At 41.9% G+C, this 25457-nt stretch overlaps 1 protein-coding gene across 5 annotated transcripts in view; it reads right to left on the bottom strand.

Moving 5' to 3' along the window:
- Positions 1-25457, bottom strand: part of IMMP1L (inner mitochondrial membrane peptidase subunit 1) — a 56680-nt gene that overhangs the window by 15176 nt on the left and 16047 nt on the right. For all 5 annotated transcript variants that reach the window (XR_009152430.1, XR_009152428.1, XM_058160819.1 and 2 more), the window contains exons 2-4: positions 14404-14535; positions 13070-13158; positions 11919-12045 (exon numbers count right to left, since the gene is read on the bottom strand). Coding sequence is in view for 3 of the 5 variants with exons in the window: in XM_058160819.1 (XP_058016802.1) it covers positions 11919-12045; positions 13070-13158; positions 14404-14508 (321 nt within the window). In the remaining 2 variants the exon portion in view is untranslated. The remainder of the gene's footprint in view (positions 1-11918; positions 12046-13069; positions 13159-14403; positions 14536-25457) is intronic.

The raw sequence follows: 25457 nt of genomic DNA, 5'->3' as shown, positions 1-25457 counted from the left end.
TAGTAAATAAAAGAGTTCCTGGACTCGGAGATGAATTTCTAAAATAAATGAATAAAAATAAAAATGATTCCTCCTTGTCCCAGAGGGCAGGACCAAAATGAAATGAAGAGGTGAAACATGGAGGGGAAATTTGGGTTGGCAGAGTGAGAAGAACTGGACTGAACAAGGTAAAAAATGGAAAATTTGGTGGGGATGGAACAACTAAATGGTTTGAAACTGGAGAAAACAAGCATTAGAAGGTTTGTTGGTTGGAAGATGGCAAGTCAAGGCAGAGTGAGGAGCGGTTGTTGAGTGTGGTAGACAGAACAAGAGACAAAAAGAGGTGATAAGACTAGCTCTTTGGAAGTGGTGGAAGGGGAAGACACAAATCCAAACTCAAATTTATCCTCTAAACAGGAATGCATCTGTTAGTGCTTTGTGATAGCGATTCCAGGTATTTTACCATCCCTACACATTTCTCAAAAGCAAAAGGGAAATATGATGAATATCAGCTTAAGGGGCAGGCTTAAATGTGTTTCCAGATGAGAGTATATTTAAGAACTGACTCCCTGCATCCTTCTTGGAGAAAAATGCCAACTCCAACTTCATTTACAATTTTCCCAAGGGAGAGACATCCTCCGTAATATTTTGCTCTACCATTACCTTAAAAAATGAAACAGTTTACAGAAGTCTAGAAAACAAAATATCTTCAAACACTAGCAATCAACTGGAGGCGCTACTCACACATTCCTAATAGCATGAAGAACCTCCTTTAAAAAAGCCAGATGATGTCTGTGAAAAGGGGAGGGACTTACGCTTACAAAGGCATTAGAAAATCAAGAACACAAAATACAATTTCCAGCATAACCAGAGAGCATTAAATATGTTGGGAAATCTCAGTATCTGACAATCAGCCTCCAAGAATTAAATGCCTAATGGATAGCATTAGGACAATAATGGACAGGGATAAAGGATTGGCTCAGTTTTGGAGTTAACAGAACAGCCAGAGTCAAAATAATTTTATTAACATTTACAAATACAAAGATAAAATATTACTACAAACAGAAAAGTATAAAAAGGTACAAAGAGATAGAAAAAATATATGAAAGATGACTCTCTCATCCTCCAGAAAAGTATAAACTATTTCAGTAATGCCTTCGCTAATATTTCAATTTAAAAACACCTCTTCTTCCCTTATTAGTAATCAAATTGTAAAAACGCATCTTTTAGTACTAATCAACAAGTCTATTAAGAGCTACCAGAAATAGTAAGGTACATATTTTAACCTTCAAAGAAATCCATTTTATAATCCAATCACTTTTTTAAAGAAATAAATCTTTTTTTTTATTTTTGTCACAACAGTATACACAAACATCGTCATAAATAAAAACAACACATCATGAAAGAAAAATATGTATATATAAGTAAAAGTATGCAACAGCTATGTTAATTTGATATAATGAAGGGAACAATAGGACAGGAACGGTAGGCACTTTTGTGCTCTTATGCACGCCCCTGATAGTCCTCTTAGGAATGGGGTGAGGTCAATAGTAGACAGTTTTTGGTTGAAGATTTTGGGATTTTGAATAGAGACTATGGAGTCAGGTAATGAGTTCCAAGCGTTAACAACTCTGTTATAGAAGTCATATTTTCTACAATCAAGTTTGAAGCGATTGACATTAACTTTAAATCTATTGTTTGCTCTTGTATTATTGCGATTGAAGCTGAAGTAGTCTTTTACAGGAAGGATATTGCAGTAGATGATTTTGTGTGTTAAACACCGGTCATGTCGAAGTCGGCAGAGTTCTAAGTTTTCTAGTCCCAGGATTTCTGGCCTGGTGGTATAAGGTATTTTGTTGTTTTCGGAGGAGCGAAGACTCTTCTAGTAAAATATTTCTGGACGCGTTCGATTGTATTAATGTCAGAGATGTGGTATGGGGTTTTTTTTTTGTTTACATTTATATCCCGCCCTTCTCCGAAGACTCAGGGCGGCTTACAGTGTATAAGGCAATAGTCTCATTCTATTTGTATATTTTTTACAAAGTCAACTTATTGCCCCCCCCCAACAATCTGGGTCCTCATTTTACCTACCTTATAAAGGATGGAAGGCTGAGTCAACCTTGGGCCGGGCTTGAACCTGCAGTAATTGCAGGCTTTGTGTTCTTAATAACAGGCCTTACCAGCCTGAGCTATCCGGCCCCGGTTCCAGACGGATGAGCTGTATTCAAGAATAGATCTGGCAAATGTTTTGTATGCTCTAGTTAGTAGTGTAGAGTTTTTGGAAAAGAAGCTGCGTAAAATTAGGTTTACAACTCTTAGAGCCTTTTTTGCTATGTAGTTGCAGTGGGCTTTGATATGAAAACTCCATTTGATATGAAAACTCCAAGGTCTTTAACAGGGTGGGGGTCATCTGTAAGGTAATGTCCATTGAGTTTGTATTTAGTGTTTAGATTCTTTTTTCCAATTTGTAAGACAGAGCATTTGCTGGTTGAGATTTGGAGTTGCCAAGTTTTAGACCAATCGGAAACAAAGTCGAGGTCTTCTTGAAGGATAGAAATATTATTAGTGGTATTAAATAGTTTGACATCGTCAGCAAAGAGAACACAATAACTTGAAATAAGGTCACAGAGATCATTTATATATAGTATGAAGAGCTTATAAACGGATCTTTAAGGCCTTGTCATTCGGTCCTAGTCCAAAAGAAATCTTAATAGCTATCAGAAACCACAACATACATAATTTAATCCCCATCAAATTTCACTTTATAGTCCTGTTTCATTTTAAAAAGCTTGATCTTTAATCCTGTCAAAATCCTTTATGTTGATTTCTTATCATTTTCTCTTTGTCTCCATTTAGGATCAGCTTCAGTAATTTAACCCATCCTTTTTGTAAATCCAAGATTAAAAAAAAACTTTCTAAATCATTCCTTTATGTCAGCAGTGTCCAAACTTGGCCCCTTGAAGAGTGGTAGACTTCAACTCCCAGAATTCTCCAGCCAACAACTTGCTCATAATTTATAGCTCATGCTGGCTGGGGAATTCTAGGAGTTGAAGTCCACCACTCTTCAAGGAGCCAAGTTTGAACATCCCTGCTCTATGTCCTCTATGATTCCCTTTCCACCTTTAAATCAAACTTGATAATGCCTAGCGCAACCTTCTATAATTTAGATGCCCTTCAGACATGAGCTTTAGATCACAGAATTCTCAGCGATAATCATGCAATCTGGGGAAATTTAGGAGTAGAAGTCCATACTTCTGTAGGTTGTCCAGGTTGAAGAAATCTGACCTGAAGATTTCTTGTGCGTCCCCCACCCCTAGGAAATTAAATAACTTGTTGAGCGTACTTGTTTTTAAACACCCCCTGTCTTGGTTCAGGGATGGTATAGATTCAGACAAGACACAGGCTCACTAGGAAAATGTACTTCATAGTAATAATTTGATAGAAAATAAACTTGATTCTACATTCAATAGTTTGCCTTATTTTTGCTCTCTTATTCTAATATTCTTATGTAGTATCCATCATCTTATATAGAACTGTTGCTGTTACAATTCGTTTTCTATTTTTCAGTTGTCTTCTTTTGTATTTTTCTTTATCCTATAATTCTGACTTTTGAAATCCTTAATTTACTCTCCTCTGCCCATCCGTAACCTGCAATTCATCTGCTCATTGACTGGAAAGCTGCCATCTCCTTTGCTGATTTTTTCACCTAGCACGAGTTGTGGAAAGGTGAACTTCCCTGAAACAAGAAAATTACTTGCAACTGTTTGGGTTAGTTTTTTCTCTGGGATGGTCAGGTGCACAGCTTGGGTATGTTGGCAGTTCCACAGTAAAGAAAAGAAAACTCTTCAAATCACTTGCAAGCTGGCCTGTAGATTTCAAAAAGAAAGAAGTATAAAAGAAGTCACGGTAGATAGAAGGAGGTGGAAAGGTCTTCTTCGTGTGGTGGGAGATGCTACTGCAGAGGCGATCGGAAATGGAACAGAAGAGGTGACAGCTGAGAGAATGAGGATTAGATGATCCATAGCCAGGAAAAACTAGGAAGGAGTTTGGAGCAGCTAAGGCCGAAGAATGAACCTGCAAAAAGAGCCAGGTGGAATCCAGACTGTGGTCATGAATGTGTTAAGGAGAGAAATTATTACCATTTCTAACTCTGTACTGATATAAGTCAATGTGGGATGATGAAGCAACTAGCACCTGAGCGTTGATCTTCTAAAGTGAAGGAATACTTTGGTTAACTTTTATTAGTAGACTATATACTTAGATTTATTTTTATACATATTCATACTTGGTCATTATAGATATAGATATAAACACATTCACTAAAAGTTTTGAAAATATATTTTGCACTAAGCTTATATAGTAGTAAACAGCATTGTATAAATTTGACTTATGTGTCTGATTTCATTCCTATCCATTCATATGCTCTGACACGAACTAGTACCTACTGTTGGTAAGGTGATGTGGTCAGGTATAATTCTGCTCAGATTTTCTGGTTTCTCTCTGGATTTCTTATTGCCCCTATAGATATGGGGCAATATCTCTATTGTTTGAAGCTGATCATTTGGATTGTTTGCAATGCTGGTCTCTACTGGCTACCAAAATTGCCATTCTTCTGGCTCTCTGAGTCTTTCTCCCCACTCCGCTCAGCTGTTGTGTCATTCAATTGCCTCTCACTATCAGTACTTATCTGCCAGTCTTGTTCAGCCACTCTATGTAACATTGGGGCTGTGCAAGACAGGAAAAATAAGACTCTCCACATTCTCCTCCAAGCGCTATTCTTTCATCCTGTCTAAGACTTTCAGATAGTAGTCTGCTACCACTTGGTTTATTGTGGCTCTGTGGTCCAATCCTGAATCCTGGCATTCTGTGAAAAATGGTCACATACGTCACTTTTTTCAGTGCTGTTGTAACTTCAAATGGATGGTTGTAAGTCAAGGACTACCTGTACAGTTCCTTTTAAAGGAGCCCACTCACTCACTGTTCACAAGGCATAGGTGAGTGGAAGGATGCAGGTGCATTCCTTTTCTATGCCAATTTGTCATACTCTCTTTTCACTCACATATTGGACGGCCTGGAATTTAGAGGATTTTATTCCTAGAGAACCCCTTCATGGATTACTGCCTTGTCGTGGCGAAGGGGCTTGCGTAACTCAATGAAGCTATGAGCTATGCCATGGAGGGACACCCAAGACGGACAGGTCACAGCAGAGAGTTCTGACAAAACGTAATCCACTGGAGAAGGAAATGGCAACCCACTCCAGTATCTTTGCCATGAAAACCCCATGGACAGTACAAAAAGGAAAAAAAGATATGATGCCGGAAGATGAGCCCCTCAGGTCGGAAGGTGTCCAATATGCTAGTGGGGAAGAGCGGAGGGCTAGTACTAGTAGCACCAGAAAGAATGAACCGACTGGGCCAAAGCCAAAAGGACCCTCAGCTGTGGATATATCTGGTGGTGAAAGGAAAGTCCGATGCTGTAAAGATTTTTTCTTCATAGGAACCTGGAATGTAAGATCCATGAATCAAGGTAAGCTGGATGTGGTCAAACAAGAGATGACAAGACTGAACATCGACATCTTAGGAATCAGCGAACTAAAGTGGACAGGAATGGGCGAATTTAATTCAGATGACCATCAGGTATACTACTGTGGGCAAGAATACCTCAGAAGAAATGGAGTAGCCTTCATAATCAATAAAAGAGTAGGAAAAGCAATACTAGGATACAATCCCCAAAATGACAGAATGATCTGAGTTTGAATCCAAGGCAAACCATTCAATATCACAGTAGTTCAAGTCTATGCCCCAACTACTGGTGCTGAAGAGGATGAAATTGACCGGTTCTATGAAGCCCTACAGCACCTGATAGAATTAACATCAAAAAATGATGTCCTTATCATCATGGGAGATTGGAATGCTAAAGTAGGAAGCCAAAAGATAACTGGAATAATAGGCAACTATGGCCTTGGATTACAAAATGAAGCAGAGCAGAGGCTGATAAAATTCTGTCAAGACAATACGATGGTCATAGCAAACACTCTTTTCCAACAACCTAAGAGACGATTCTACACATGGACATCACCAGATGGTCAACACAGAAATCAGATTGACTATGTGCTCTGCAGCCAAAGATGGAGAAGCTCTATACAGTCAGTAAAAACAAGACCAGGAGCTGACTGTGGCTCAGAGCATGAGCTTCTTCTTGCAAAATTTAGGCTTAAACTGAAGAAAGTGGGGAAAAGCACCAGGCTACTCAGGTATGAACTAAATCATATCCCTGATGAACATACAGTAGAGGTGACAAATAGATTTAAGAAATTAGATCTGATAGACAGAGTGCCTGATGAACTATGGACGGAGGTTCGCAATATTGTACAAGAGGTAGCAACTAAAACCATTCCAAAGAAAAAGAAATGCAAGAAAGCAAAATGGCTGTCTGAGGAAGCTCTGCAAATAGCTGAGGAAAGAACAGAAGTGAAAGGCAAGGGAGAAAGAGAAAGATACACCCAGTTGAATGCATAATTCCAGAGAATAGCTAGAAGAGATAAGAATACCTTCTTAAATGAACAGTGCAAAGAAAACAATAGAATAGGGAGGACCAGAGAGCTATTCAAGAAAATTGGAGATATGAAGGGAACGTTTCATGCAAAGATGGGCATGATAAAGGACCAGAATGGCAGGAACCTAACAGAGGCAGAAGAGATTAAGAAGAGGTGGCAAAATTACACAGAAGAACTATACAAGAATGAGCTTAACATCCCTGATAACCACAATGGGGTGGTCACTGACCTTGAGCCAGACATCCTAGAATGTGAAGTCAAATGGGCCTTAGGAAATCTGAGCAACAACAAAGCTAGTGGAGGTGACAGTATTCCAGCTGAGCTATTCAAAATCTTAAAAGACGATGCAGTAAAAGTGATACACCCAATTTGCCAGCAAATTTGGAAAACTCAACAATGGCCACAGGATTGGAAAAGGTCAGTTTACATTCCAATTCCAAAGAAAGGCAATGCCAAAGACTGTTCAAACTGTCGCACCATTGCACTTATTTCACATGCTAGTAAGGTTATGCTTAAAATCCTAAAAGCTAGGCTCCAGCAGTATTTTTATTTTTTTTTACATTTATATCCCGCCCTTCTCCGAAGACTCAGGCGGCTTACAGTGTATAAGGCAATAGTCTCATTCTATTTGTATATTTACAAAGTCAACTTATTGCCCCCCCAACAATCTGGGTCCTCATTTTACCTACCTTATAAAGGATGGAAGGCTGAGTCAATCTTGGGCCGGGCTTGAACCTGCAGTAATTGCAGGCTATTGTGTTCTAATAACAGGCTCCTTACAGCCTGAGCTATTCCGGCCCCTATGTGGGGCCGGAATAGTATGTGGATCGTATGTGGATCGAGAACTACCAGATCGTATGTGGATCGAGAACTACCAGAAGTACAGGCAGGATTTCGTAGAGGCAGAGGAACTAGAGATCAAATTGCCAACATATGCTGGATCATGGAGAAAGCTAAGGAGTTCCAGAAAAATATCTTCTTCTGCTTCATTGACTATGCTAAAGCCTTTGATTGTGTGGATCACAACAAATTGTGGCAAGTTCTTAAAGAGATGGGAGTACCAGACCGTCTTATTTGTCTCTTGAGAAACCTGTATGCGGGTCAAGAAGCAACAGTGAAAACTGGACACGGAACCACTGATTGGTTCAAAATTGGGAAAGGAGTCCGGCAAGGCTGTATAGTATCAACCTGCCTATTTAACTTATATGCAGAGCACAACATGAGAAAGGCGGGGTTGGATGAATCAAAAAATGGAATTAAGATTGCCGGAAGAAATATCAACAACCTCAGATATGCAGATGATACCACTCTAATGGCAGAAAGCGAAGAGGAACTAAAGAGCCTCTTGATGCGAGTGAAGGAGGAGAGTACAAAAGTTGGCTTGAAACTCAACATTAAAAAAACTAAGATCATGGCATCCGGCCCTCTCAATTCCTGGCAGATAGATGGAGAAGAAATGGAGGTGTGACAGATTTTATTTTCTGGGCTCCAAGATCACCACAGATGGGGACTGCAGCCAATAAATTAAAAGGTGCTTGCTCCTGGGGAGGAAAGCTATGGCAAATCTAGACAGTGTACTAAAAAGCAGAGACATCACCCTGCCAACAAAAGTGCCTATAGTCAAGGCTATGGTTTTCCCAGTTGCAATGTATGGCTGTGAAGGTTGGACCATAAGAAAGGCTGAGTGCCAAAGAATTGAGGCATTTGAACTCTGGTGCTGGAGAAAACTCCTGCGAGTCCCTTGGACTGCAAGGCGAACAAGCAAGTCAGTCCTAGAGGACATCAAACCTGACTGCTCTTTAGAAGGCCAGATCCTGAAGATGAAACTCAAATACTTTGGCCACCTAATGAGAAGGAAGGACTCATTGGAGAAGAGCCTAATGCTGGGAAAGATTGAGGGCAAAAGAAGAACGGGACCACAAAGAACGAGGTGGTTGGATGGAATCACTGAAGCAGTAGGCATGAGTTTAAATGGACTCCAGAGGATGGTAGAGGACAGAAAGGCCTGGAGGAACGTTGTCCATGGGGTCGTGATGGGTCAGACATGACTTCGCAACTAACAACAACATTCCTAGAGAAGGGACATAATATTTTGTTTGCAAATTGAAAGCACTGTGACTATCATATGCACAACAAAAATGTTCTTTCTGCGCCAACTCAGAAAGCTCAAACTGCACAAGGAGCTGCTGATTCAGTTCTACAGAGGAATTACTGAGTCTGTCATCTGCACCTCTAACTGTCTGGTCTGGTTCTGCAACCCAACAAGACAGACACAGACTTCAGAGGATAATTAGAACTGCAGAAAAAACAGTTACTACCAACCTGCCTTCCATTGAGGACCTGTATATGGCACAAATCAAAAAGAGGGCTGTGAAAATATTTACAGACCCCTCGTACCCTGGACATAAACTCTTTCAATTCCTATCCTCAAAACGTCGCTATAGAGCACTGCACACCAGAACAACTAGACACAATAATAGTTTTTTCCTGAATGCCATCACTCTGTTAAACAAATAATTCCCTCAACACTGTCAAACTATTCACTGTCTGCATTACTATTACTATTAATCTTCTCATTGTACCTGTCACCCATCTTCTCCCATTTATGACTGCATGACTGTAACTTTGTTGCTTGTATCCTTACGATTTATATTGATTGTTTCCTAGTACGATTGGAGCTTCAGCTCCAATTTAAATTGGATTATTTTCTAAAATAAAGGCAATGATTTGACCACATCCTACTAAATGTTGCCTATGGAAGGCTAATTAATCTATAGTTATCACAAACTGCTGAATAAGACCTGTTCTCAACCATAACACAATTTTTAGACTGTTAGCTTTAGAGATAGCCACAGGATGATGGTACACCTCTTCTCCAGAATGAATTTAAATTCAGCATAGAGTAAACATTCTTCTCTAAATCAGCTGCAGCCAGGGCATTAAGAGTGTGCAGTAATCGATTATCAGTAAAATGTTGCTGAGAAATGAAATTGTATATCAGCTTTTTATCACTATTTGCATTTTTGTTATCATAGGTCTTGCCTGCAGTAAATGACATATCATTTACAAACTGAAGCAACAACTTCGGTTTGTAAATAGCAATGAATAAATATAAATGAAATACAATGAACATATTATTCAATCACATGCATATATAAAATGTGTATGTTTTTTATAGAATATAATCAAATTCTTTATTAGCCAAGTGTGATTGGACACACAAGGAATCTGTCTTGGTGCATACGCTCTCGGAGTACATAAAAGAAAAGATACATTCGTCAAGAATCATAAGGTACAACACTTAATGATAGTCATATTTTTTATTTATGCTGTTCTAAAGATTGGGATTAGTGCACAACAAAGGAATGTAGAACAACGAAAGTATTCCAGAATTTATTTAATGTCTGAACCCTGCTATTCAGAATGTAATATGTAAATATAGTTTGATTTAGAGCAGTGGTAGTCAACCTGGTCCCTACCGCCCACTAGTGGGCGTTCCTGCTTTCATGGTGGGCGATAGCGGTTTTGTCCAGTATTGAAGCACTTTCCTTTTTTAAAAATTTAATTGACTTTTTAAAAAAATTTCATAGCATTATTTAAAAACATTTTCATTAGGTTTTCATAAAATTCCCCATGACAATTTCTGAAAATATACTATTTGTATCGCCCGCGCATAAGTGAAACTAAATGGCGCTATAGTGTGACCGCAAATAAAAGAGCCTTGTCCCAGAATAGCTCGCACATCTCGCACATCTCCCCCTACATCACCTAGCTGTAACAGACAACAGAGCTGGTAGCCAGCGGGCCTCCCCAACCCAATCCACGATGCGCAACAGACGACGATACACGGCGCATTACTGTGGAACCGGTGGGCGGTTAGAAAATTTTACTACTAATAGAGATACAAAAGTGGGCGGTAGGTATAAAAAGGCTGACTACCCCTGATTTAGAGTAAATCATATTAGCTATTTGAATTTTTGATGTATGCTTTAACATCTTCTGCTACTAAATACTTTTCAATCCTACATCTACAAATGTTTTTTAAAACTGGTTTAAATTTATATAAATTACACTATATATTAAAAACCAAATAGTCATATTTTATATGTATGTAAAAGAACAAGAAACACTTTAAGACTTGAGAATTAATTTCATCAAATGTATGTTAAACATGTGAATCTGCTAAAATCAAAAAAGATGGGTCCACCACTATTAAAGAAAAAAATCATAAATCCATGATTGGAAGGAAGAAGTTAAAGCAAGGTTTAAAAGAACAGATTTGTTTTAAAAGTGTGCAGTAATTGATCATCAGTAAAATGTTGCTTTATATTTATTTATAAAATGAACAACATGCTACTCAGGTATTCTACATTTTTCCTTCAATCCTGCCCACTCAAATAATGTTTTACATAAGGTTCTATGTATTAAATCTAGCCATTGTCATCAAAGTGCCAAGTTGTCCATGTCGCTATCAGGGAACTACATTTGGAAACCCTCCAGTAAATGATCTATTAATAACAGTACCCAGCAGATGAACCTTTAACTTTTTCTGTAGTCTCTGGTATATGAAAGAATGACTGCAACTAAATCTGCCTAACTACTTGATTGATTTTGGATGGCTACAATGTTTCCAATTCCCATCCAATGATCAGCTTATTATTTCATGTCAAGAACCACTCCATTTACTTTTCTAAAAAGTTCAAAGCTAATGAGTAATTAGATGGTCATAAGTGAAAGAGGTGAACATTACATATAACTCAAGAGACTGGTAAATTTAAAAGTTAAACATCTGTCATATTAAGAAACCAGGACATAAAGATTGAACTCTTAATATACTAAGATGTTTCACATTGTCATTAAGATTGTAACTAGCGCAAAACAGTGCTGGTGCAAGATGTTTCTGTTCATGTTTTTCTTTCCACTATAGTCTCTGTATTGTATTTCAGTTCTTTTCTGAGAGATTCAAAAGAAACTTTGCAAAAGGCTAACTATAGGGAGAAAAATGCAGGAAATTCCTTTATGGCAGGGGTGTTAAACTCAAGGCCCGCAGGCCAAATCCAGCCTGTGGGTTGCTTAGATCTGGCCTGCAGGGCCGCCCTGGAAACAGCAAAGGACTGGCCCAAGGTGCCTCTGCCAGTGAAAACGGGATTTGTGAGGGCCGCGTGCAGCTTTCCTGGGCTCCGTTTTGCTGGCAGAGGGCTGCAGGATGTTGAGCTGACCATGCCCACCCTGGCCACACCCACTCGGCCTCCCGAAGTCAAACATAACGCTGATGCGGTCCTCAATGAAATCGAGTTTGACACCCCTGCTTTATGGTATATGAAATTTAATTAAAGGCATGAAAACAAGACATGAAAGATTTGAAAGCAAAATTAATACTTACATAACTGTGGGTCTTTATAAAATCTGAGGGATTGCTTGTACAGATTTTTTCTCCTTCCAGGCCCATTACTCTTTTACAAATATTTGTTTTGGGGTCAGATGGGTTTTTTGCAATGACAATATCACCTCTACGGAAAGGCCATAAGGAAAAGTCAGCATCTTGCAATTAGTTAAGTGAAAAACACAATTTAAAATCCACCCCAAATCACATATGTGGTTATTCTAATGTAGACCACATCCTCCAGGCACTTCAGATTATTTTGCTTTTAGTCTACTGAGCAAGAGAATTCCAGTGCTGCAGTATTAGAGGACAGATAGGAAGGTGATTGTTTTTAACCTGCCAACCAAAAGACTAGATCAGCAGTCCCCAACCTTTGCGGCTTTGCAGCCTCGCTGGGGGAGGCGAAGAGGCCGGCATGCGCCCGCCCACAGATCAACTAGCAACTCTGGCCAGCCACTCATGCGGCCCACTTCCGAATAGGTCATGGCCCAGTAGTGGGTCATGGCCTGGGGGTTGGTGACCCTGTACTAGATAAAATATCCTTCCTTTTTTGATAGACAGTAATAATTCCATGCACATACGGAGTCTTTGGCAAGAAGTAACTTTACTTAAAATGCAAACAACCTAAGGTGACTTCTAGGGCATAGGCTTATACCTGGAAACACAACTATTTCATTTTCATAGTTACTTTTAAGTCTTGTGGTTCACCACAAGCTATGTTTGAATTGTTGTTCAACAGCAATAAGTATCTGATTGTAAATGCTTGGCTTAATGCATGCAATCCAGATTTTTATCATAGTGTTTAGCATTATGCACACATTCAGTACTCCATAAACTACTAATAAAATAGTATTTGAATAACATAAAAATGGTATTCTGGAGATAACTGCATCCTGAATTTGCATCTTGATAATAATCTCTAGCTATCCATTACAAAGTACGACAAGATAACCTTTAAATAAGCACTATGAAAGTATAGTGAAGAAAGCTTCCATCAACCATAAAATGTTAGTCTTTTAATTTTTGTAGAATGAAGATCTGAAAGTGTATGAATAATACTAATATGGAAAATGATAAAGGAAGCGCCATTCTTTAACAGAAAGCATACAAATACTTGTTCGGGTAAACTATAAAAAATTAGAGCAACATACTTCTGAATACGATAAAAGTGGCTGCTAAGATTCTCTGAAAATACAATATCAGAATTTTGAATTGTAGGCTCCATTGAAGGTCCTGTACACTAAAGAAGCAAATGAAGAAAGTAAGTTACATTTTCCAAATTATTTCAGACTCCAAAATATACTTGTTAGTAGCTAAGAGTTCATGGAAAACAATGTCATTAATTTAAACTAATGTTACTAACAATATACAGTGGTACCTTGACTACTTTTAACTCATCAAATTCGGTACTTAATCATTTTGACACAAAACATTTTTTCCTGGTACTTGTTTGTTTGGTACTCGATGTGCAAGCTAGAACTTGTCAGTTGCCTCATGACCAATACATTATTCCTTATTGGGAAAATCTGTTTGGTAGTCGTTTTTGGTACTTGTGCCTCCCAGAACCAATTAACAAGTACCAAAGTACCACTGTAATACAAAAGCTTATAGAACTGTATTTTCAATTATACCATATACTAATTATATACTAATTAGATATTAGTATTTATGGATTTTGATTCCAAAGTTCTTGGATTTTTACTAGAGATATTGCTAGAGTTTATAATATCTAAAATGAGCTTTGACAGCTCTACAAAAAAACCGTTATCTAACCTACATTTTACTTTAACACGAATCCATGCTAGAGATCACTAACTCTTTACTTCTTCCTGTCACCACTTACATCTCCCAGATGAGATAAAGATATCAAGGAACTGTCAAACAAGCTAACAGTAAGCAGCCCAATGAAAGAACGATCAAGACCACTCCCACCAACATCGACAGAGCAAGCTGTTAGAACAGGGGTGTCAAACTCGATCGCGTCGCAGGCCATATCGTGACGTAACGTGGTGTTATTTGCCTTTGCGGAGCCAGGGTGGGTGTGGCCTCTGTGGGCTGTATCCAGCCTGCGGGGCCACCAGTTTGACAGGCCTGTGCTAGAACATAAAATGAGAGCAAACCCCACTCCCTACTAGCACTGAGGATGTCATCTAGTTCTGGTAATAAAACATCTGCAAGAAAAAAATCAAGCTCAGAGAGTACCAAGGACCCTTCATTTCAACTAGCGCTACAAATATTCTCTTGGTTTTTGGAGGGTATTTTTTTCAACTTCCTACATAGTTTAGTCTTCATACTAAGCTAGTTTCTCCTCTCACTATTAACTGGGCCTATTCTGTCTTAGTTTCTGAGCTGAGGCCATATCAGAAAGATGCTGCCATCTGCTGAGATTATTGATACAAAGATGTTAATATTAGTAGACTCAAAAGTCACAAATTGAAAACTAACATATACTTGTTTTCATCAAAAATAGCTTTTTTTAACTTACCATCACAATTCCTCCAAGATATTCAAAAACACAATGGGCTATGCACCCATACTGAATGGTATAACCCAGAACTCGGAAAGTCTTTCCAATTACATCTTGCAACATAACAGTATAATAGACGTGCAGTTGGTCCTAGTTTAAAGAAATTAAAACTAATTATTCATTTTTGCAGCGATGTGCATATCACATTTATATTATTCAAGCAACACTTAAGATATATCTATGATAAATTACTGTATATTCAATCAAAATGCAATAGTTTTGTCTAGAGCAGAGGTCTCCAACCTTGGCAATTTTAAGCCTGGAGGACTTCAACTCCCAGAATTCCCCAGCCAGCTTTGCTTTGCTTTGCTGGCTGGGGAATTTCTGGGAGTTGAAGTCCTCCAGGCTTAAGTTGCCAAGGTTGGAGACCCCTGGTCTAGAGGCACCAAGCTAGAAACTCTGAGTTCTAGTCTTGCCTTATGCATGAAAATTCATAAGAACAAAGAGAATCTAACACCAGATATAAACCAGGGCCAACAAAGTTATTTCAGTCTTCAGTAATCAAATGATATTTTAACTACACTGAAATTTGTATACATAATCTATTATATGAATGAGTTTTTAGAATGAAGATGTCACCATACACTGTTTTATCATGTTGGTTCTTCTTTTGTTACAAATCTCTTGTTATCCCCCTTTGAGTAGCTCTGTGACTATGTGGATGTTCCTTAAAAATTAATTTAGTACATCTAGTCTTAAATTCAACTGTTTTTGTTTTGGCTTATAGGTAGTCTTTTCCCATATTAAAGTATGATTCCATCAAATGACTAGAATATTTTTTTTTCATCATAGTATAGTATAGCATTAATTATATTCATAGTTTATTCAGTAATAGAATAGAATAGAATAGAATAGAATAGAATAGAATAGAATAGAATAGAATAGAATAGAATAGAATAGAATTTTTTATTGGCCAAGAGTGATTGGACACACAAGGAAGTTATCTTGGTGCATATGCTCTCAGTGTACATAAAAGAAAAGATACGTTCATCAAGGTACAACATTTACAATACAAATGATGGTCAATATATCAATATAAATCATAAGGATTGCCAGCAACAAAGTTACAGTCATACAGTCATAAGTGGAAAGAGACTGGTGATGGGAATCAAACCTGGGGTAAGTATAAATACACCCTTAGTGTGAAATGACTAACATACTCAGTTCAAGCAAAGGAAAATTGTCAGGAGATCAATTATTATCACAGGACAATTGGAATGAAACACTCTAAAGTTACCATATTTTTCAGAGTATAAGATACACTTCCCCCCCCCCCCAAAAAGAGGGTGGAAAGTTGGGTGCGTTTTATACACAGAATGTAGCCAAAAACGTGAGGCATGGAGGAGGCAATGGTCTGTGACAATCCCTGCAGCCTGGAACAGCTGATTGGGAATATTCTGAGAGGCCAATCCACCACCAAACAGCTGCTCGTGCTGAATCAGGCTGCAATATTGTGCTGAAGCTGACCTGGCTGTTCACTATTTGCTGCAAGGACTGTCAGAGTTTGCTGCAGCAATCACATCCAGAAAGCACACAACTGATTCAGCAGGATTCAATAACTTCTCTTTATATATAATATAACACATGAAGTAAATATACAATACCAAAAGCAGGTTTTCCAACATGGTAATAAATACAAGCAAAACATAAGCAGAGGAGAGGAGTTTCAGTTTTAGTTTCAGAGATCAGAACAGCATGCAGCTTTAGAAAAGTTGAGCTAAGCCATGCCCAAGCTCCTTGCTGTCTCCTTCCTTGTTGCTCACACAGCAAATACTGTTTCAGTATTTGCTGAAATACTGAACTCTCTCACACACTGACAGGACGCTAACCAGATGAATATCGATGGATGCTGGTAGGCAGAGGTAGATTTTTTTTTTCTTATTTTCCTCCCCAAAAACGAAGGTTTTACTTATACTCCGGAGCATCTTATACTCCAAAAAATACGGTAACTATCGGCAGATATAACAATAAAGTCTTCCTTTAATTTTTTATTTATTTACTTATTTATTTCTCCACCATATGGATACCCCTTGGCTTGTGTGTGCTGTTACGGTTGGAAGCTATGCTGGAAGTATACCACAAATAGTATACCAGAAGGGTCATCCAAGCTACACAGGTTTCAACTGTGGAGCCAGACTAAGAGTATCCACAAACCCATTAACATGATGAGACAGCACACAAAAAATCCTGTATCGGATCGAACTTCACCTGGGTTAACAAGGACCATAGAAGTTGATGTCCCTGGCAGCTGTCAAAAAGTGAGTTACAAGGTTGGAGAAAGACCTGACAACCTAATCCACAAAAAAAGTGCAACAAAATTTTATGGAAAGGGTCTCAAACATGTCAGATAGAGTACCCAACAACGGGATAACAGGAAATGATCAGGTTGGAAATTAATGTCCTGTATGTCAGTGAGCTACAATGGTCAGACAATGATCTTTTCCAGTTTGAGGATTTCACTGTCTATTATTCAGGACATGATACTAGGAAAACAAATGGAAAGGTGTTTATTGTAAGCAAGAAACTTGCTAGAGCAGTGGGAAGCTTTTCAACTGTCAATTAATGAATTATGTTCATCAGAATTGGTGCCAAGCCCCTCAACATTACAGTTATCCAAGTCTATGCTCCAACAACTGCTGAAACAGAGCTTGAAATAAAGGGCTTTTATGCCATGGTCCAAGGAAATCTGAAACAAGTGTCCCCAAAAGACAATTGTTCAGATTCTGGGTGACTTCAATTCAAAAGTAGTCAAACAAGCAGAGACAGGCATCACTGGTTGTTTTAGATTAGGTGAGAGGAATGATGCAGATGGTCATTTGGTACAATTTTGCCAAGAAAAATGATTTAGGATCATGAACACATGGTTCAAACAGCACAAGCATCGCTTATATACTTGGACCTCACCCAATGGACTTCACCATAATCAGTTCAACTATGCCCTATGTGATCATTGATGGATCAGCTCAGTTCTTACTGTTAAAACATATCCAAGTGCTGATGTTAATTCAGATCATGAATTGTTGGTAGCAAAGATTAAAATCAAACTATGCACCATCAAAAAGGCAGTGCCTCCAAGAAATCACCAAAATTCCTACTATATATACACTTGGGATGAAAAATCGGTTTCAACTGCTTGACACTGCTGAGAAGACTTCTGATGAACTGTGGCAGGAAAGTCAATTGACCATTATTAGAAGTGCAGAACAGCACATATGATACAGCAGCGGTTCTCAACCTGTGGGTCGCGACCCCGTTGGGGGTTGAATGACGATTTGTCAGGGGTCGCCTAAGACCATCGGAAATATGGGAAGTATACTTGCGAGTCGAAGAATCGCACTCCAATGGTTGACTCCACAAGCCAGCTGCAGGCTCTTCAAATCGCTAGCCGAATTTGGCTTCAGGCATGACGAATTAAAAAAGAGAGAAATCTTTGCTCTGATGTCTCCCTCTCAAGCCAGCTGCAATCACTCCCAATCGCTACCTAATCTGGCTTCAGGCGTGATAAACGTAATAGGGGAGGAGTCTCCGCTTTAATGCCTCCGTCCTCAAGGCAATCGCAAGCAGTTTAGATCGCTAGCCAATACGGCTTCAAGCGCGATAAATTCAAAAAAACAATTTGCCACTTTCCCCCCCCCTTCTGCGGCTGCTGAGGCGCGCTGAGATCAGTTGGGGTCGCCACATCGTGGGGAATTGTATTAAAGGGGTTGCAGCACTATAAAGGTTGAGAACCACTGCCATACAGGAAGCCAGAGAAAATGTGCAAATGGCTCTCAGATGAAACCATCAAAAGAGATAAGAAAAGAAAAGTAGCCAAGGTAGCAGGCAAATGTGAAAAAGCAAGAAAACTGAGTGCAACTTTCCAGAGGGCAGCAATGGAGTTTACTGGGGGGGAGCGATGTAAACAGTTTGAAGCAGACTACATGGAAGGTTACACTAGGAATGCATTTATGCAGGTCCAAAAGATCCAAGCATCATTTATTGTTAGGAAAGGCATTATTAAAAACAAGCAAAGGATAAAACTGACAACAAAGCATCAAGAATAGATGACAAGAATATACAGAAGACCTGGATGCAGAGAGCAAAGAGGCCCAGCCTCAGATGGTGAGGAAAGAGAAGTAGCAATGGAACCAGCCATGCTTGAGAAAAAAGGTCAACAGCAAGACTCCAGGTGCCAACACCATCCCTGCAAAATTACTGACACCTGTATCACCCAAAGTCATTAAAGACCTGTGCCAGAAAATTTGGGAAACCAACACATGGCCACAGGATTGGAAATTCTCAGTATTCATACCTCTGCCGAAAAAGGGTGACTCTAAAGCAGTGGTGAAACCCAATTTTTTTTACTATCGGTTCTGTGGGTGTGGCGGGGGAAGGATATTGCAAAATCTCCATTCCCACCCCACCTCTAGGGCCAGCCAGAGGTGGTATTTGCTGGTTCTCCGAACTACTCAAAACTTCTGCTGCGGTTCTCCGAACTGCTCAAAATTTCCGCTACCAATTCTCTAGAATCTGTCAGAAACTGCTGGATTTCATCCCTGCTCTAAAGATTGCTCTAATTATCACACAATCATCCCTCACATCATCAAGATTCTGCTTAAAATTATACAACAACATTTAGCACTATCAAAAGGGAATTTGCCAGATGACTAAACTGGCTTCCGAAGGGGTTATGGTACCTACAACCATGTTGCAAATCTGCACTAGATCATGGAACAATCTTGGGAATATTAAAAAAAAATCATTTACACATGCTTCATCAACTACAAGGAAGACTTCAATTGTATTGATCATGAGAAGCTATGGGGAGCCCTCAAGACCTGGGGGGTACCAGCACATCTTATCAAGTTGGTGAAATCACTGTTCACGAATCAGGAAGCCACTGTGTGAACACCAATTGGTTTAAGAAGTGTGATAAGATTGTATTCTCTCCCCTTTCTTATTCAATCTCGTCTCATGGGGAAGCTATATCTCAAAGAATCAAAAATTGGGGTAGATTAGAGGGGTAGATTGCAGGGACCTGCTGAGGAATTTGGAAGGTATCTGCACGATAAAATTGCTCAGATCCGGGACGGGCTGGACGCCGATTGAGTGGATTCAGGTGGGACGACGGAGGCAGGTCTTGAAAATATTGTTTGGGCAGAGTTTGACGCTGTGACTCCCGGAGACATGGACAGGATACTGGGGAGGTTGAATGCTACCACATGTTTATTGGACTCATGTCCCTCCTGGCTGGTGCTGGCCACTCAGGAGGTGACACGAGGCTGGCTCCAGGGAATTATTAGTGCTTCTTTAAGGGAGGGAGTCTTCCCAGCCGCCTTGAAAGAGGCGGTGGTGAGGCCCCTCCTTAAGAAGCCTTCCCTGGACCCGGCTATTTTGGCTAATTACCGTCCTGTCTCCAACCTTCGCTTTGTGGCGAAGGTTGTTGAGAGTGTGGTGGCATGGCAGCTTCCCCGGTACCTAGAGGAAACCGTCTATCTAGACCCGTGCCAGTCCGTCTTCAGGCCTGGGTACAGCACAGAGACGGCTTTGGTCGCATTGGTTGATGATCTCTGGAGGGCACGGGACAGGGGTTGTTTCTCTGTTCTTGTCCTGTTGGATCTGTCAGCGGCTTTTGATACCATTGACCATGGTATCTTGCTGCGACGGTTGGAGGGTTTGAGAGTGGGGGGCACCGTTTTTCGGTGGTTCTCCTCCTACCTCTCCGACCGTTCGCAGGCGGTGTTGACAGGGGGGCAAAGGTCGACCGCTAGGCAACTCACCTGTGGGGTGCCGCAGGGGTCGATCCTCTCGCCTCTCCTGTTCAACATCTATATGAAGCTGCTGGGGGAGATCATCCGTGGTTTCGGGGTGAGTTGTCAACTGTACGCTGACGACACTCAGCTGTACATTTCCACCCCGAACCACCCCAACGAAGCCGTTGATGTGATGACCGTTGAGGCCGTTCGGGTGTGGATGGGGATGAACAGTCTCCGACTCAACCCATCCAAGACGGAGTGGCTGTGGATACCAGCGTCCCGGCATAGTCAGCTAATTCCATTGCTGACTGTGGGGGGCGAATCGTTGGCCCCCAGGGAATCGGTGCACAATTTAGGCGTTCTCCTGGATGCACGGCTGTCTTTAGAAGTTCATCTGATGGCCGTCGCCAGGGGAGCTTTTTATCAGGTTCGCCTGATTCGCCAATTGCACCCTTTCCTGGATCGGGACTCGTTATGCACAGTCACTCATGCCCTCGTTACTTCCCGTCTGGATTACTGCAATGCTCTCTACATGGGGCACCCCTTGAAGAGCACCTGGACGCTCCAGCTGGTACAGAATGCAGCCGCGTGGGGGATTGAGGGAGCGTCTCGTAGCTCCCATGTAACACCTCTCCTGTGCAGGCTGCATTGGTTACCGGTGGTCTTCCAGGTGCGATTCAAGGTTTTGGTTATCACCTTTAGAACGCTCCATGGCATGGGACCGGGATATTTACGGGACCGCCTGCTGCCGCCAGTAACCTCCCATCGATTGTACTGGGTCGCACAGCAATGATGAACATAAGCTGAATATGGAAAAGCACAGACATTAGCCTGACAACCAAATGTAAGTTAGTCCATTCTATTGTGTTCCCCCCCCCCCCAGCTATCTATGGTCGTGAAAGTTGGACTTTAAAAAAGCAAGATAGAAAGAAAATCAACTCTTGAGCTGTGATTCTGGAGAAGGCTCCTATGTATTCCTTGGACAGCAAAGGTGATCAACAAGTAGACATGTCTCTGGATGGGAAAAAAAATCACAAAACTGCATCTCACTTATTTTGGTCATGCCATGCAGGGAGTTCACTGGAGAAAGCAATTATGTTTGGAAGAGTTAGCAGTAAAAGGAAACCAGGCAACCTGGTACTAAAAACCTGTTCAATGCTATTATGTTAGCCTTCTCAAATAGACCAGACAGGAAACAGACTAGATAAGCTAATTTTACTTTATTGTAAGATACACTAACAGATTCTTGCAAGTCTGAAAGTATAAATCTCCTGTCATTTCTTTTTACAGCTTGATAAATAAGACGTCGGTCCTATCTGAATGTTCTTTCTCATGGCGATGGTGGAAGGAATCCAGGAGTGGGTATTACTCTCTCTCTTCTGCCTGGAGACTGAGCATGTCATCATTTTTGGGAACACCTCCCTTGCCTGGCTAGTCCCTAGTTCGGTGGGAAAATATAAATCCCCCCCTTGACTGAACCAGACAGCTGCAGGGTGGGGCTGGATTCCCTCCACCATTGCCATGAGAAAGAATGTTCACGTAGGACCAATGTCTCTTCTCCATGGCACTGGGTGGAGGGAATCCAGGAGTGGAACTTACCAAAGCCGGTGCACTCTAAGGGCGGGAAGCAGCCTGGTCCTCTGGAGAACCTGTCATCCAAAGGCCGCTTCTGTTCTGTCCCCCCTCGCCTCCATCCGAGCGATGGCTTAATTAGCCGGCAACTATCAGCTCTGGCAGCAAACTAGCGAGCGTATACCAAGTGACTCTGTTACCTCATGCCTCCCACCGACCCGTACGCTCACACAGAGAGGGACTTCTCAGGGTGCCATCCACCAAGCAATGTCGGCTGGCGGCCCCCAGGGGAAGATCCTTCTCTGTGGGGGCGCCTACCCTCTGGAACGAACTTCCCCCGGGTTTACGCCAAATACCTGACCTTTGGACCTTCCGCCACGAATTGAAAACACATTTATTTATTCGCGCGGGGCTGGCTTAAATTTTATTGGTTTTAAATTTTTATTATTAATTTTTAATGGGTTTTAGTTTTTTATGTTCCAAAGTTTTAGGCCAATTATGTAATAAGTTTTTTAATTCGTATTTTAATTGTATACTGCACTGTTTGTTTTACCTTGGCTATACACGGCCCTGAGTCCTTCGGGAGAAGGGCGGTATAAAAATCGAATAAATAATATTTATTTATTTATTTATTTATTTATTTCGATTTTTATACCGCCCTTCTCCCGAAGGACTCAGGGCGGTGTACAGCCAAGTAAAAATACTATATAAACATTAAAAGAAATTAAAAAACATATTATAATGTGGCCGAAGTAATTAAAACAATTTAAAATCTTAAAATATAAATAACCCCAATAAAATTTCAATCCAGTCCCGCTTGAATAAATAGGTGTGTTTTCAGCTCACGGCGAAAAGTCCGAAGATCAGGCACTTGACGTAAACCAGGGGGAAGTTCATTCCAAAGCGTAGGAGCTCCAACAGAGAAGGCCCTTCCCCTGGGGGCCGCCAGCCGACATTGCTTGGCGGACGGCACCCTGAGAAGGCCCTCTCTGTGTGAGCGTACGGGTCGGTGGGAGGCAAAAGGTAACAGCAGGCGGTCCCGTAAGTACCCGGGTCCTAAGCCATGGAGCGCTTTAAAGGTGGTAACCAGAATCTTGAAGCGCACCCGAAAGACCACAGGAAGCCAGTGCAAACTACGTAGGATTGGTGTTACATGGGAGCAACGAGTTGCTCCCACTATTACCCGCACAGCTGCATTCTGGACTAACTGCAGCCTCCGGGTGCACTTCAAGGGCAGCCCCATGTAGAGAGCATTGCAATAGTCCAAGCGGGAAGTGACAAGGGCATGAGTGACCGTGCATAAGGCATCCCGGTCAAGAAAGGGGCGCAACTGGCGCACCAAGCGTACTTGGTGGAAGGCCCTTAATAATAATAATAATAATAATCATCATCATCATCATCATCATCATCATCATCATCATCATCATCATCATCATCTCCCTTGATGCTGATGAGTCACCCAGGAACAAACAGTACTTCAGCTCTAGTTAAGCATTTTATTTGCCTGCTACAAAGAGACATAGCAGCCCTCGCTGCTTTTATATCCTGTGGGGTGTGGCTCCATGACTCAGCACTTCCTAGGCCTGCCCCACCCCTGCTTCTGTTGTTCCCACCTCTCCTGCCTACGAAACCTAGGGTCCAGCCAGGCCTGATTGCCATCAGCTGGGTCTGGAGGCATGGCCTGGGGGGGAAAGAGTCAGGGGTTGGAGGCCTCATTATCTCCTCCACCTGGCCTGCCTCTGGCTCCTGGAGCTGAGCCAGGGAAGCCGGTGCTCCCGAGATAAGTCCTGATGGCCCTTCCCCCCACTTTCCAAGTCACTTTCTGGCAGGGGGCCCAGCTCGGGGGGCACAGACACAACAGCTTCTGCCAAAGTGAAGGTGTCCAACTTGTAGTGATGTATGAAGGGCGATGGAGATGACCAAGTTGCTGCACGACAGACCTCCTCTATGGAAGCCTGTGTTGCCCATGCCACTGTTGTGGCCACGCTCCGGGTGGAATGGGCCATCACATTTCGAGGCACTGGTAGGGACTGAATCTCATATGCCTTGGCAATGTGCCCGAATCCACCGTCCCATAGTCGATGGAGTGACCTTCTGTCCCAGGGTTGAAGGCACGAAAGAAATAAACTAAGACTCCGTCCTCAGGGAGGAGGTCCTTTTGATGTAAACGTGGAGGGCCCTCCTTACATCCAAGGTGTGTCATTTCATCTTCAGCGTGTGTTTGGGTCCCGGCAGAAGTTAGGCAGAATCAATTCCTGGGCCCTGTGGAACCAGGAATTCACCTTTGGAATGAAGGATGGATCCAACTGCAGGACCACTCTGTCTGTATGAAATACACGTAAGTTGTTCCTCACTGAAAAAGGACTGCCAGGTCCAAAATATGTCTGGCTGATGTGATTGCCACCATGGAGGCCACCTTAAATGTGAGGAATCACAGGTTATCCGATCTCAGCGACTCGAAGGGGCTGCCCATGAGGGCATTCAGCCCCTGAGAAACCTGTGCATGGTGGGATGTCGAGTAAGGAACTGCAAACCCCCGCATGAAAAGACTAAAGACAGGGTCGCAACTTGTCTCCTGATTGTATTAGGCGTCAAATCCATGTTCAAGCCTTCCTGGAGAAACTCCAGGACTTGAGCCACTGATCCCGAAGAAGGATCAGTGTTTGTGCTGGAGCACCAGATACAAAAGACCTTTCAGGTAACATCGTACTCTATTGGTGGATGGTTTCCTAGAAACCTGAATGGTCTGAATAACCCTGGAGGAGAGGATGTCTTGGCTCAGGACCTTCCACTCAATTGCCAGACGGTTAGCTGGAGCCACTGTGGATCCGGATGGATCAGTGCTCCCTGGCTGAGGGAAATCTTGTCCCGAGATATCCTCCAAGGCCTGGTCATCGACAGGCTGACCAGGTCTGCGAACCACGGTCTCCTGGGCCAATGAGGGGCCAAGAGTAAAACTTCCATTCTTTCCATCAATACCTTCCTGATCACTGCTGGCAACAACAGAAGGGGAGGAAAGGCATATAACAGCTCCCGAGGCCACGGGATGCAAAGAGCGTCAATGCCTCCGCCCCCGGCGATGCAAACCTGCTGAAGAACCTTGGCAGTTGTTTGCTGCAAGGGGTCACAAAGAGGTCTAGGACTGGGATGCCAAAGCGATCTACCAGCTCCTGAAATAGCGAGGGGTGCAGATGCCATTCCGACTGATCTACTATCGCTCTGCTCAGGCAATCTGCCTGCATGTTCTGCACCCCCGATATATGTTCTGCCCGTATGGACAGAATATGACTCTCCGCCCACAGGCCCAGATGCATGGCCTCTTCCATGAGGGACCTGGAATGAGTCCCCCCTTGGCGGTTGATATGGACCTTTGTGGCCATGTTGTCCATCAAAATCAATACATGTTGTCTGGTTACAGTACTCTGGAATTGCCTGAGAGCCAGGTGCACTGCTCTGAGCTCCAGCCAATTGGTATTGTGGCTCAGGTCCATTTGACTCCACCTGCCCTGAGCCATCAATGACTGGAAATGCCCCCCCCCATGATGGTCAGACAGGCTGGCTCTTTGAACAGGCATCCTCTGTCGAGGGCCTGGGATAACCACCATTGCAAGGAGAGAAGTCCCTTCCGTGGGACCTGTACTCTGAGGGCTGAGTTGCTCCTGCCCGGCCCCTGATAAGGTAGGAGAAACCATTGCAGGGTCCTGG

Source organism: Ahaetulla prasina, chromosome 1 (genome assembly GCF_028640845.1).
Source record: "Ahaetulla prasina isolate Xishuangbanna chromosome 1, ASM2864084v1, whole genome shotgun sequence".
Taxonomy (NCBI): domain Eukaryota; kingdom Metazoa; phylum Chordata; class Lepidosauria; order Squamata; family Colubridae; genus Ahaetulla; species Ahaetulla prasina.
Note: the sequence above shows the minus strand (reverse complement) of the source record. Positions and strands in the feature narration are given on the sequence as shown.